At 46.1% G+C, this 14539-nt stretch overlaps 1 protein-coding gene across 4 annotated transcripts in view; it reads left to right on the forward strand.

Annotated features, from left to right (window-relative positions):
* LOC141054888 (uncharacterized) overlaps window positions 1-14539 on the forward strand; it is a 186828-nt gene that overhangs the window by 90122 nt on the left and 82167 nt on the right. The window contains exon 9 of one of the 4 annotated variants that reach the window (XM_073551782.1): window positions 705-3759. The exons of the other annotated variants lie outside the window; for them this stretch is intronic. Within the exon in view, the coding sequence (XP_073407883.1) occupies window positions 705-1987 (1283 nt within the window). The 3' untranslated portion in view covers window positions 1988-3759. Of the gene's footprint in view, window positions 1-704; window positions 3760-14539 lie in introns of those variants that run through there. 4 annotated transcript variants of the gene reach the window in all.

Raw genomic sequence — 14539 nt, forward strand, 5'->3', positions numbered from 1 at the left:
ACACCTCAAAAGGCAGGTCGCCACCCCGGAAGCTGAGGGCGCATTCCACCAGAGCCATGGCGACCTCGTGGGCCGAAAGACCAGAAGTGTCCATTGACCAGATATGTAAGGCGGCTACTTGGTCCTCTCCGAGCACCTTTTATAGTCATTATAGGCTAGACTTGGGTGCTTCCACAGACCTCTCTTTTGGTATAAGGGTACTGCAGGCTGTAGTCCCTCCCTAAATAGTTTTACTCTCTGTAATTCTCTCAGGTGGTGCTGTCATGGACGACCGATAAAGTCTTAGTTACTCACCGGTTAACGGTGTTTTTCGGAGTCCATGACAGCACCCGTATATTCCCTCCCTTTAGTTTAAATTTGGGTGTGCACTTTTTCCTCTTGTATGTACACTGGTAAGGAATAGTTGTGTAAAAGTACTGTATATAAATTTTGCTATTAACCATTGTGGTCCTCTTGTGCTCTGTAATCCAACTGATGCGTGGGAGAGGTGCCGCCCTTTTGTATCTGTAGGTTTCCTGTTCCTGAAGGGCGGATCCCCTCTCTCAGGTGGTGCTGTCATGGACTCCGAAAAACACCGTTAACCGGTGTGTAACTAAGACTTTCATTGACGAGGATCTTCATTGTGAGCTCCATAAAATAACTTTAGAAATCCATTTTGTTTTGTAGAAAAAAAATCACATCCAATCTATCTTTCATCCCTATAGGAAATCCTTATGAGAACTGGTTATCGCTAAACTATAAAGAAGATATCAGGAAGCAGTCTAATGGAGAAAACCTCATTACCCTTCATGGACCTCCTGGACTTCACAGCACTTCACTTTCTTATAATCCTCCTAATCATGAGGAACCCTCTCCTGAGCAATCTCACATTGTTACCACAATTCCAGGTGACAACGTGGATACAAGATTCATGCAACTTCCTGAAAGCTCAGATTTTTTAACAAAAAAAAAGTACAAAGTAAAAAAGTCATTCTCTTGTTCAGATTGTGGGAAATGCTTTACAAAGAAATCAAAATTTGTTATACATCAGAGAATTCACACAGGAGAGAAGCCATTTTCATGTTCGGAATGTGAGAAGTCCTTCACAAATAAATGGAGTCTTATTACACATCAGAAAATTCACACAGGTGAGACTCCATATTCATGTCCAGAATGTGGGAAATGCTTTACGTATAAATCAAAACTTGTTACACATCAGAGAATTCACACAGGAGAGAAGCCATTTTCATGTTCACAGTGTGGGAAATGCTTCACAGATAAAGGGAGTCTTATTAGACATCAGAGAGTTCATACAGGAGAGAAGCCGTACTCCTGTTCAGAATGTGGGAAATGCTTTACAAAGAAATCAAAATTTGTTATACATCAGAGAATTCACACAGGAGAAAAGACATTTTCATGTTCACAATGTGAGAAGTGCTTTACAGATGAATCAAATCTTGTGAAACACGAGAGCAGTCACACAGGGAAGAAACTGTATTTATGTTCAGAATGTGGAAAGTCTTTTAAATATAGATCAAACTTTGATACACATTGTAGAATTCACACTGGGGAAAAGCCATATTCATGTTCACTGTGTGGGAAAAGTTTTACGCTTAAATCATCTTTTGTTTCACATGAGAGAATTCACACAGGAGAAAAACCGTACTCGTGTCCAGAATGTGGGAAGTCCTTCCCAGCTAAAAGGTATCTTACTATGCATCAGAGAATTCATACAGGAGAGAAGCCGTATTCATGTTCAGTTTGTGGGAAATCTTTTAAATATAAATCATGTCTTGTTAAACATTATAGAGTTCACACTGGAGAGAAGCCGTATTCATGTTCAGAATGTGGGAAATGTTTTACACAAACATCAACTTTCGTTTCACATAAGAGAATTCACACTGGAGAGAAGCCTTATTCGTGTTCACAGTGTGGGAAATGTTTTACACGGAAATCATATCTAGTTTTACATGAGAAGAGTCACATAGAAAAGCCATTTTCATGTTGAATATGTAGAAAGTTCTTCATGAATAAAGGGAGTCTTATTAGAAATCAGGAGAGAAGCCGTATTCATGTTCAAAATGTGGGAAATCTTTTTATAAATACAAATCTTGTGATACGTGAGAAAAGTTACACAAGAAAGAAACTAATTATGTTCATTGTATTTATAAATTGTAATAAACAGCGATCAACATAAATGAGTACACCCCACTTTGATAATTAAAATGTTTTAATATCTCACTGAACACAAAATTAATTTCCAACACATTGCCAACACTGAGTTTCATAGATTTTTTTCTTAATAACGTGAAAGTAAGATTAATAATATAACTTTCAGCATAAAATCTTTAGTTTTATTCAAATTAGTTGATGGAAAAATGAGTACACCCATATTAAAAACTGTCATCAGTCATTTTGTATGGCCTCCATGATTTTTAGGGACAGCACCAAGTTTTCTCAGCATCGAATGAACAAGTTGGTGACATAATGCCACATTTATCTTTTTTCCCTTCTTCAATAACAAGCGCTCTTAGAGCCTGGATGCTGAATGGAGAGTGAACTTGTCTCTTCAGAATTCCCCATAGGTGTTTGATTGGGTTCAGATCAGGAGACATTTGGCCACTGAATCATTTTCACCCTGTTCTTCAGAAATGCAATAATGGCCTTAGATGTGTGTTTTATATGATTGTCATGTTGGAAAAGTGCTGGTCTACCAAGGGCACAGAGTGATGGCGGCAGCTTCTCTTTCACTATAGAGCAGTATATCTATGAATTCATGATACCATCAATGACGTAGTTCCCGACGCCAGCTGCACTCATGCAGCCCCACATAAGGGCATGGCCACCACCAGGTTTCACTGTAGGTACCATGCATTTTCATTGTATTCTTCACATTTGCAATTCCATGCAGTTTTGAAGACATCAGTTCCAAAAACATTTATTTTGGTCTCATCACTCCAGAGTCCCAGGAGTCTTCATATTTTTTAGCATGTGCCCTGGCAAATTTTAGGCTGGCTTTTTTGTGCATGGGCTTTATGAGAGGATTTCTGTGCAGACATCACCCATACATGCCATTCATCTATAGAAAAAATTGTCTGCTTTCAACTCGCCTCTCAATGCTTGGTGAGATCCATCGGAAGTGCTCGGATGAAAATTCTCGGTTGGGAAGGAATGGATGGGACTTAGAAAGTTAGTGATAATCCAGCACTTGTTTCCAGTGTGAATAAAAACAAAATCCTTTATTGAAACGTCCAAATTAAAATTGTAGAAACAATTAAAACAAGACTTCCTGGGGATAGTAGCAAAAAAAAAAATAGTATATACAATTTATGGGGCAGGAATGGACAAGCTAACCTGCTTAAAATCTAGTCCATTCCTGCCTCATAAATTGTAGGCTTTTTTTGCCCAGGAGAGGTGACACATCAGCACAGGGACCCAATTTACGAAGGACGCCTTGAGGTGGCAATTGGGCTCACATATATTGGCCAATCTATGCGCGAAGTACCTTCCTTTTTTCATAGCAGTTTAGCAGATAAATATTTCATGTGTACATTATATAGCTCTTTTTCCTATTTTGTCCTATGGCATCAATGCAGTTTTAATGCTCTAGAGTTATCCTTTGTATATTATGGTGCAACCTTACTATTTGTTGCTTAGACGATCATATGTTGTTCATAGCAAAAAGCATAATGAAGTGTGCGCCATCTATAATCTGTATATTATGTAGAATTACTATAAAAGAGAAAGGAAAAACTAATAAAACACAATTCAATAAATGGATGCAAGGTCTGAACGAAGATTCATACCACTGGGGAATCTGGGGTCCAATTCCAGAATCCACGAGGCTTCTCGGGGGTGTACTATTTATACCAATCTCCCCCTTATCTGGTCTGGAAACATATTCACTACCCACAACTGTAAAGTGATGATATTCCTATTGTGTTGTGTGACATGTTGTGATGCTGCAGATGTATTACGTGTTGTGGGGCTGAGAACGTCCCTAATGTGTCCCCAATGCGGAGACTTAAGGGTCTGACAGTGCACCCCACATTGCAGAGGGCAAGCTTCACACTGTATGATGTCAGTGACGTGTGGAGCTACAACTAATGAGACGTCCAATATTATATTGTTTAGTAGATGAAACATTTTTGCTTTGTGGACAGAAGACAGAGGTATCACTCATGCGCTGCTGATATCAATGAAGTTAGAATATTTATGTAAACAGGTTTAAAAGTCAATACATTTCGAGGTCACGCAGGAACCTCCTCCTCATCAGGACAAACTTGGTATCTCTGTATTCATTGTTGTCCTCTTTGACCGGTGTCTGTGCAGCAGCTGTTATATGCCTGTTAAGTGTTGCATCCAGCAACCTAGCAAGGTGAGTGTATTCTCTCCTTTACCTAACACCCCTTTGTCATCGGATAAGACCTTATTGCGCATTTTCTTTCTTAGTTTCTAGCAAAAGATGATGACAAAAACAGGGTATTTAGTTGATAAGTTTTTTTGCAAAAAAATGTATACTAAGCCGCTCTACGAAACATCAAGGTATACCCAGCTCAGTGGCTTAGTATACATTTTTTGCAAAAACGTATCAACTAAATACCCTGTTTTTGTTATCTTTTACTAGCACTTGCTGTCTACTATTATATATTTTTTACAGCAGAGTATTTTTGGACGTTTAACATACTGTGTTTTTTCTTTGTGTTTTAGTCTTTGGGTGGTGTGAACACTGTCCAACCGACCTGTTCACTTTTGTGCATGTCACATGTGTTTTTAGATTTAAATCTGATCCTGCTATTGGGTACGTTCAGAAGCAAAGTGGGAGCGTGGTGTAGATTACATCTATCAGTGGTAGGAAGGACAAATCTGATTGAAATGGTGCTGATGCCCCACGTGTTGTACGTGCTGCACAATGCCCTCATATGGTTACCTAAGCGGTGGTTTCGTATAATCAATTCTATATTTAGGGATCTTGTGTGGGGGAAAAAACCGAGGATTAGAATGGAAATATTACAGAGGCCCCAAATATGAGGGGGGCTGGCATTCCCGAGCCCGTGGATTTATTATCTAGCAGCTCAGGGCCAACAGCTGAGGGGATGGAGAGAGACAGAGGGCAGGGGTTCGACATGGCGGATATTGACTCAGGTGCTGGGGAGAGACTCATTGGTTCAAGGACTGGAGGCAGGTAGTTTTAGGAAACTGGGACTGTCATACCCCACTTTGGCCCTGGTACACAAGGTGTGGGAGGAATTTAAAAGGATTAGGGGAGTGGAGGCCCTGACAAATTATTTCCCTATATGAAAAAATGAAAAACTGCTGGAGTTTGACAAAATTTGGGAATTTAAAAATTGGACGAGGAAAGTAATTCAATATATGGCCCAATTACAGGAGTTGCAAGGGCTAGTGAATTTTGAGAAACTACAGGAGGAATATGAGCTATCTAAGATCTGTGGGTTCCAGTATAGACAGCTCTGTCGGTTTCTATGAGGGTCCAAAAAGACATATTGGTGGACTATGTGTGTAGTGATGGGGGAACAAAAGGAGTTCTGTCAGGTATTTATAAGGACTTAATGCACACCTTTGTAACTAATTACCCGATTAAGGCTAAAGAGAAGTGGGAAGCCGAATTGGGGCCGATAGAAGAGGATAAGTGGGAGGTGATTAGGGAATATATACCCCAATTGTCACTGAGTGAGCCAGGTAGACAGAAATATATGTGCTCCAGAGTATACAGGACACCTGAAAGACTTTAGGGCAGGACTGAGACAGACTTCTGGATGCCCTCGTCAGGCTGATGGGCCCGGGATCTTACACATGTTGTGGCAGTGCTCCAGACTGGACTCATACTGGACAGCGGTTATTAACATCATAGAGGGAGTGTACGACTGTAGAATTGAGAGGGATTCTGTGGTTTGTATTTTGGGTTACGTGGAGGAGATTCAGATTCAAAATCAGTTCAAATTGGCAATAGTTAGGTTGTTATATATTGCACGTAAGTTAATAGCCAGGCACTGGATAAATGAAGAACCGCCGATGATATAAGAATTTATTAGACAATCAGACTTTATTGTAAATATGGAAAAAAGGTATGTAAGGCGTCGAGTTTCTCCCACTGCACGGGGGGGCATCTCAAGCCATGGCCTCTGCGGTCGCAGAGATTCTTGCTCAGCAGAGACATCAGTCCCGGCGTCTTGCCCAGACTGATGCTAGGTGTCTGGTTGCTCCTTCAGGCACTGCTATAACACCTTGCTTGAGTCAGCAGCAAGCAGATGCTTCTGGGACTAAGTCCTGTCTTTTGCTTACTGAGCACACCCGTGGGACGACCTCATTGGAGGTCGGAGGTCACATGCTCAGGTCCCGTTCCTGCTCAGATTGGTCCACTGGGAAGGTCCCGGAAGGATGCCTGTAACGGGGTCTTCTGTGCTGTAATACCTCTTACATTACCACCCCGTGTTTCAGGAGGTCCACTCTGCTTTTCCTCACTTCTGGATGAAGGACGCTGGCTTGAAAGGCTTTGTAAGGCTAGTTTCACATTAGCGTTTTTTTGCGCAGCGCATCGGGCGCATAAAAAACGCAAAGAAAAACGCAAAACAAACGCGCGTTTTTTTAACGTCATGCGCACGCTGATGTGTAAAAAAAAACGCAGCGTTGTTTGCGTTTTACATGCGTTTTTTGCATGCGTTGGCGTTTTTATGCGCATGCGTTTTTAAGTGTGACGTTTTTTCCATTGTCTAGAGAACATTCTAGACTTGTTTCACTCAAAAACGCATGCGTAAAAAAACGCAACCGTGCGCAAGACCATGCGCACGCATGCGTTACCATAGACTTCAATGTGTTGTTTTTGCGCATTCCGTGCGCAAGCGTGCGCATGCGTTTTTTTGCCGAGACAGGGCGCACCAAAAAATCCAACATGTTGCGTCTGGCGCACCTGGCGCAAAAGACAAAAAAACGCATGCGCACGAAAACGCAAGTGTGCGCAAAAACATGCGCACGTCATGTTAAACATAGGTGCGCATGCGCACGGGTGCGCACGATGCGCTGCGCACAAAAGCGCAAATGTGAAACCAGCCTAACATGGGAACATATAAAAGATCACTGCTTCTCCACGTATTTCCAGTGTGACAACATTTTACTCACCGGTCTCAGAATATATATACATACAGAGGACAGGACAATCAATATGTGGCGGGCCAGTAGATAACAGGCTCCAATTTAGACGCCAGACGTATACTACAATAGCCGCAGGTGGCAGGTGACCCCTGATCATTTACCGTGGGATTTACAAAGGTGGGGGAGGTCAAAAGTGGGATATCTCGTTTACCTCTGCCCAGGGGTCGCAGCCGGTCGGTTGGTGCATTACGGGTATGCATTTCACATTGCACCTATCATACATGCATCTACTATTCGGGGTGTTGGGGGGTTCTGTAACGGCTCTCCCTTTTCAGCGATGCGATCAGCATGCACAGTCTGATCCTTAATGGATCGGCTTGGGGATGTCCGAAGTCTATGGGGTTGGTACAAGTTCTGTTTGTTGACTTAGTCCATCGGCGTTACCATTTTGTTTGCCGGGTCTGTAGTGGATGGTGAAATCCAGAGGTTGTAGGGCTAAACTCCACCGCAGTAATCTGGCGTTGTCTACATTGACCTGATTAAGCCACACTAGGGGATTATGGTCCGTTAGGAGGGAAAACTCGTCCATACAAAATGGTTGCAACTTCTTGATTGCCCATATTACTGCCAGGCACTCCTCGATGGCCGCATAGCTTACTTCGCCGGGCAGTAGTTTCCGACTCAGGTAAGCTACCGGGTGGTCTTGACCGTCCGGCCCGACTTGGCTCAGCACTGCTCCCAGTCCAAACATAGACGCGTCTGTGTGAACAAGGAATCGTTTAGTTGGGTCGGGTGCAGCCAATACCGGGGTATTTTTGAGGGTGTCCTTTAGCTGGCGGAAGGCTTCCTCACACGGGGGTCTAGGTTACCTGGCGGGGGAGGTTCTTACGGGTCAGATCAGTGAGGGGCTTGGCTATGCTGCTGTAATTGGGGACAAATTTCCTACAATACCCTGCTGTCCCTAGAAACGCCATCACCTGGGTTTTAGTGTGTTGGGTGGGCCATTTGGCTATGGCCTCAATCTTGGCTGTTTCCCACTTCCCACCCAATGTCCTAATTACTGAACCTCTGCTTTGCCCACGTGACACTTGTTGGGGTTCAAGGTGATTCCGGCCTTGTGGATCCTGTCCAATACTGTCTCTAGGTGACTTAGATGCTCATCCCATGTCGCGCTGTAGATGGCGATATCATCCAGGTAGGCACAAGCATAGTCCTGGAGACCATCCAGAAGCTGGTCAGCCAGCCTCTGGAAGGTCGCAGGGGCATTCTTCATCCCGAATGGCATAACTCGAAACTGGAATAAGCCGAACGGGGTGACAAATGCAGACTTGGAAATAGTGTCAGGAGTTAGGGGGATCTGCCAATAGCCTTTGCATAGATCGATGGTGGTCAAATACTTTGCCCCCGCCAGTTGGTCTAACAACTCATCCACACACGGCATGGGATACGCATCCGTCACCGTTTTCTCATTTAGATGGCGATAGTCTACACAAAACTGGGTAGTCCCATCCTTCTTGGGTACTAACACAACGGGGGATGCCCAGGGACTATCTGACTCTTCAATGACCCCTAAAAGCAACATCTCTTGTATCTCTTGTTGCATCCTTTCTTGTACAGACTCAGGGACACGGAAGGGGGGTTGTCTCAGGGGGGTCTGATCCTGGGTCTCAACCTTGTGTTGTGCCAGGCGGGTGTACCCTGGTCTCTCTGAAAACATCCTCTGTCGCTGCCTCAACAACGCCTCCGCCTGCTGTCTCTCCCGGGGCCCTAGGTTTTCTCCCAAATGTACCTGGTCCCATGTGTTTTAGACTGAGTCCTCTCCCCTAAGACATCAGGCAAGGGTAGTCCTGCTAAATCCTCTGCTTCGGGTGCACAGATGGCCACTACCTCTTCAGGGCGCTCCTGGTAGGGCTTCAGCATATTCACGTGGAACACGCGGATAACCCTGGGGTCGTCACAATCGGCGACATTGTAGGTGGTGTCGGCTATTTTCCCCACTACCTGGTAGGGCCCCTGCCATGCAGCTTTGAACTTGTTCTGCCTAGTTGGTTCTAACACCAGGACCTTCTGTCCTATCTCAAAGGTGCGTTCTCTGGCCCTCCGATCGTACCACAAGCGCTGGCGCCGTTGGGCCGCCTGCATGTTCCCACATACAGCCTGAGTCAGCTCCTGTAGGCGGTCCCGGAATTCCAGCACATAGGGCACAATAGGTATCCCTTCTATGGTTCCCTCCCCTTCCCAGTGTTCTCGCAATAAGTCTAGGGGTCCCCTTACCTGCCTCCCATATAACAGTTCAAACGGGGAGAACCCCGTGGATTCTTGGGTCACGATCCGATAGGCAAACAGGAGGTGTAACATGAATTTCTCCCAGTCCCTGTAGGTCCTGGTAAAAGTCCCAATGAGTTGTTTTAATGTTCCGTTAAAACGTTCACAAAACCCATTGGTTTGCAGGTGGTACGGGGAGCTTCTAATGGACTTTACGCCGCACAGCTTCCACGGTTGGTCACCTCAGCTGTAAACTAGGTACCCTGGTCCGAGATAACCTCCCGGGGAAATCCAACCCGTGAGAAAACCTGGAGCAGGGCAGCCGCCACTATCTCTGCCAGTATGTTAGGTAATGCAACCGCCTATGGATACCGTGTGGCATAATCTACCACTGTCAATATATACTTTTCCCCTGACGGACTGGGTTTGGCTAACGGCCCTATCAGATCGACCACTACTCGGCTAAATGGCTCCTCCACAATGGAGAGGGGGTGTAATTTGGCCTTTCAGCGATCTCCCCTCTTGCCAATGCGCTGGCAACTGTCATAGGTCTGGCAGTACTGACAAACATCATATTACCCCCAGCCAAAAGTTTTATGTCAGACGATGCCTGGTGCGACTGACGCTGAGGTGCCCGGCCAAGCGTATGTCATGAGAGATTTGCAGTAGCTCCTGCCTATACTTCTTGAGCACTACCAGCTGTTGTTTTATAGTGGGGCTTGTCCCTGTGTGGCGCTGCTCTGTAACCCGGCAGAGGAGTCCCTGATGCCATACAAACTGTTCCCCTTCCAGTACTCCTCTCCCCTCCTGTGCATTCCCACGATACCCCTGTAATGAGGGATCCTCAAGTACCTCCCTTTTAAACTCAGCTGGGGTGGCCCAAGAAATGTGTCTGGCTATAGGAATATGTGTAGGGCTGGGGTGTCTTACCTGGGCCTCCTCTGAGTGTGTTTTCACCTCCGCAGCTCGAGCTTGTCTCATGGTGGTCACAGGATAGGTCTCAGCCAGAGGGGCGACTGAGAATGCAGACAACATGGGCCCCAATTCATTTCCCATCAAGATGTCCGCAGGCAAATCCTCCATCAGACCTACCTCAACAAGGCCATCCCTGACTCCCCAGTTCAGGTGAATCCTGGCAGTGGGCAGTCGATGTATGGCTCCCCCGGCTACACGGACGGCCACTGTCCGGTCCATCTTCTCTTGGTCCCAGACGAGATGAGGCTTCACAAGGGTCAAAGTTGCTCTGGAATCTTAGTCCCTGCATACGTTTCCCATTAACCCACACCGCCTGTCAATGCTGTTGTCAATTATCTGCCCGGGCTCCCTGCATGGGGTCTACTTCATGCAGCGCTTCCTCCATCTCTTGCATCCCTGGATTAGTCCTAGCCCCCAAGGCCGGGTCAGCTTCGCCTTGGTAGCAGAGTACAGTGCCCCGGTTGACAATAGCCGTTCCCACCTGTGGCCACTGGGTACGCTGAGTCCGGTTGGGACATTGTCTTTGCAGGTGCCCCAGCTGATGGCAGGTGTAGCATCGCGCCCCAGGGGGACTCTGATAGGCTGGGGTTTTAGCTGGTCCCCTGACAATATTCTGTGGTTTAGGGGCCTCCAGACCCATGGGAACACCCCTAGTGACAGTCTTTGATCCTGGCAACTGAGACCTCCAGGCATCATGATGTTCATCGGCGAGACGAGCAGCCTCCTCAAGAGTCATTGGCCGTCTGTCCCAAAGTCATTTTTGTGTCTCGGGGTTTAGTCCAGTAAAGAATCGCTCTAACAAGAAGAGCTGGAGGACTCCTCCTTAGTGGTTGCTTGGCTCCCTTGTACCCATTGTAGCAGTGACCGCCGTAGTTTACAGGCCCATTCAGCGTGGGTATCTTACCTGTTTTATAAGTCCGCTGAACTTTTGGCGGTATGCCTCTGATGTGAGCGCATACCGGGCTAAGATCACTTCTTTGACCCGCTCATAGTCCATGCAGTTCTCATCAGGTACCGTGCGATAGGCGTCCGCTGCCCGGCCTGTCAGCTTGCTGGCCAGAACCTGAACCCAATCCTCCGGCTTCACTTGATGAAGAGCACACTGCCGCTCAAAGTCCTGCAGAAAGCCATCAATGTCTTCCTCTCTGCCTCCCCCAACTTTCGGAAGGCATTATACTGGATCTTTTTGTAGCTTACTGCTGACGGTACCTGGGCGGGGATCAGAGCTCCCCCTGCTCGCTGACTCTCCTCTCTCCGCTCTGCCATCTCCATCTTGGCTAGTTCTATTTTGGTCCGCTCTGCCATCTCCATCTTGGCTAGCTCTATCCTGGTCCACTCTGCCATCTTTTCCTTCAGATCAGTACGCACATCAGCCATCACCTCTCGTATGATCTCTACTGCAGTGTTTGGGCCATAGAACGCCAGTCTGCTCTTTACCTCCCTCTGGAATTCAGTCTCTTCCACGTTCACATTGGGAGGCGCTGCACTGTCGTGTTCCATAATGGCTGCTATCAAATCCGCTTTTGTTTTGTTGCTGGCGATTAACCCTCGAGCTTCCACCAGGTCTTTTAATGTATTCCTCTTTAACTTCTGGTAGTTGTTTTCCATTCAGTCCTTTACTCCTATAGACGGGGCATCATATCCCGCTGCTGCCACCAGTGCAACGGGGTCTTCTGTGCTGTAATACCTCTTACATTACCACCCCATGTTTCAGGAGGTCCACTCTGCCTCTCCTCACTTCTGGATGAAGGAGGCTGGCTCGAAAGGCTTTGTAATATGGGAGCATATAAAAGATCACTGCTTCTCCACATATTTCCAGTGTGACAACATTTTACCAGTCTCAGAATATATATACATACAGAGGACAGGACAATTAATATGTGGCGGGCCAGTAGATAACAGGCTCCAATTAAGACGCCAGATGTACATTACAATAGCCGCAGGTAGCTGGCGACCCCCGATCACTTACTGTGGGATTTACAAAGGTGGGTGTTATGAATGGGTCACCGAGGAGGAAAACTAAACAAGCTAAGTCACAGAAAACCAGAGGGGTTGGTAACTATGCAGTTTGCAGACCCCTGATCCTAACCACACAACTAGTAGCAACCGTGGAGCGTTCCTACGATGAATCTAGACGCCTCGTCACAGCCGGAGGACTAAATAAGCCTAAAGCAAGAAAAGGGGAAAACTAACTGCCCCAGAGCAGACCCCAAAGGAATAGGCAGCCCCCACACATGTATTGATGGTGAAACAAGATGAAAACACAAACACAGGCAGGAAAATAGGCTGAGCAAACGATGGGGCCCAAACTAGAAAGGACAGAAAAGGAAAGACACTGTCTGCATCTGCCCAAAAAACCCTACAAAAATAATGTCCAACACTTCTGATCACAAAATTAACCCTGAAGTCACTATATCAGCACTCAAATATTCTGAGACAGAGCAAAAAAAGAGGCCAATCTAATTAGGGACAAAAAGCAAATTGGCAAATACAGATAAATAAGAGTGGAAATTCAGTACAGCCCCAGCCGGGGCTGGCTGACCACACAAAAAACTGAATAGACCAACAAAATCAAGTGTGACCATTAGCAGAAACACTTAGCTTGAGATGACTGGAACAGAGCTGAAAACCAAGACATGAAAAGCCAGAAGGAATCACCAGCACCAGAATAGGGCGTCGGCTGTCTTAAATCCAGTCTGAGATTCCAGAGATCCAATCGTTATCCTCATCATCAGGTGGCAGATCTCTACTAATTAAATCAACCTCACTACCTCCTGTTACCACCAGAGGGAGCCCGGAAGGAGAACTCACAACTGGTAGACCAGAAAATGAGTTCACAATAGGTGGGGGGAGGTCAGAAGTGGGATATCTCATTTACCTCTGCCCAGGGGTCGCAGTCGGTCGGTTTCTGCATTAGGGGTATGCATCTCACATTGCACCTATCATACATGCTAGAGTTAAGCGACTTTGCCTTTTTTTGGGTCGAGTCGGGTTTCATGAAACCCGACTTTCGCAAAAGTCGGGTCAAACGAAATCGGCCGATTTTTGTGAAAAGTCGAAGGCCGACTGAAACACGAAACCCAATGCAAGTCAATGGGGAAGCAAAGTCGGCAGGGAGTGGAGGCCAGGAAACACACCTACAGTGCCCTTTTGAATGCCAAAAACATCAAATCTTATTACTGAAGCTTTTCAACCTTAATTTACTTCATAATACTAGTTACGCACTGAAAAATGGGGGTTATTTGGCTAAATTTGTGGGGGGGTAGGGCTGGCTTCAGGTTTTCATGTGCCCTGGGCCAAAGAGCGCCCCTTTAACACATACCACAACTCATGATGCTCCGATACGGCAGAGAAATAGCGGTATAGTACAATGAAAAATATTTCACTTTTTACAGCTCATGACTGATATCCATTTTAAATTCTCCAATAGCTCCAAAAACTTCATTGAACTCAGCACTGCGAGTACCTCAGATAAGCGCTAGAACGGAGGCCACACTACCTATCTGCAGAGAGAGAATTCCAAATTGGCTTCCAGGCTGACCAACTCCTCCATCTGTACTTTGGGTCCTGGATGGCACTTACCAAGTACAGGTAAAGGAAGTGCACGACTGTGTCTGTCCTCTTTCTCCTGCGCCTGGCACATGACTCTGCTACATCCTGCACTGCACACCATCTACCAACTCTTTCATGTGCCCTGCGACAACAGCCATACCTGTGCAGGGCTTCTACATCTTAGCTGCACCACAACTTCTGTCCCAGAGAAGCGCCAGTGCAGCGCTGGTCAATCTACTCAGAAACCACAGGTGGCGTCACGTATCATTCACCTCTAAACGTAATTCACCCCTTTGCATGGACACCCAGGGCCACAGAACGGGTCACCACCACTATGACACATCCCAGGGAGACACCGTCCCTAACCTGATTAACCCCACTGCCCTGCCTGGCCACCCACACTCCATGTCAGATTCATCTTGGCCTGGGGAATTCACGATTTGACTTGATAACCCATGCATGGTATGATGGAAAGAGCTACATGGACTAATGTGAAGTTTGGCCTGCTGCATCATTCACTTTGGGTGGGGGTGCAGGACACAAGGAAAGGGGTTCTTCCTGACCAGGAGCCAGCACTTGACCACTCAGTGCTTGCATTTTTTGAAACTTCATAAGAGGAGGGCATATTTGCTGGTCTGTTTCGGCAATGTAAGCCCAA

Source organism: Dendrobates tinctorius, unplaced genomic scaffold (genome assembly GCF_039654945.1).
Source record: "Dendrobates tinctorius isolate UK_male_01 unplaced genomic scaffold, ASM3965494v1 ptg000180l, whole genome shotgun sequence".
NCBI lineage: Eukaryota > Metazoa > Chordata > Amphibia > Anura > Dendrobatidae > Dendrobates > Dendrobates tinctorius.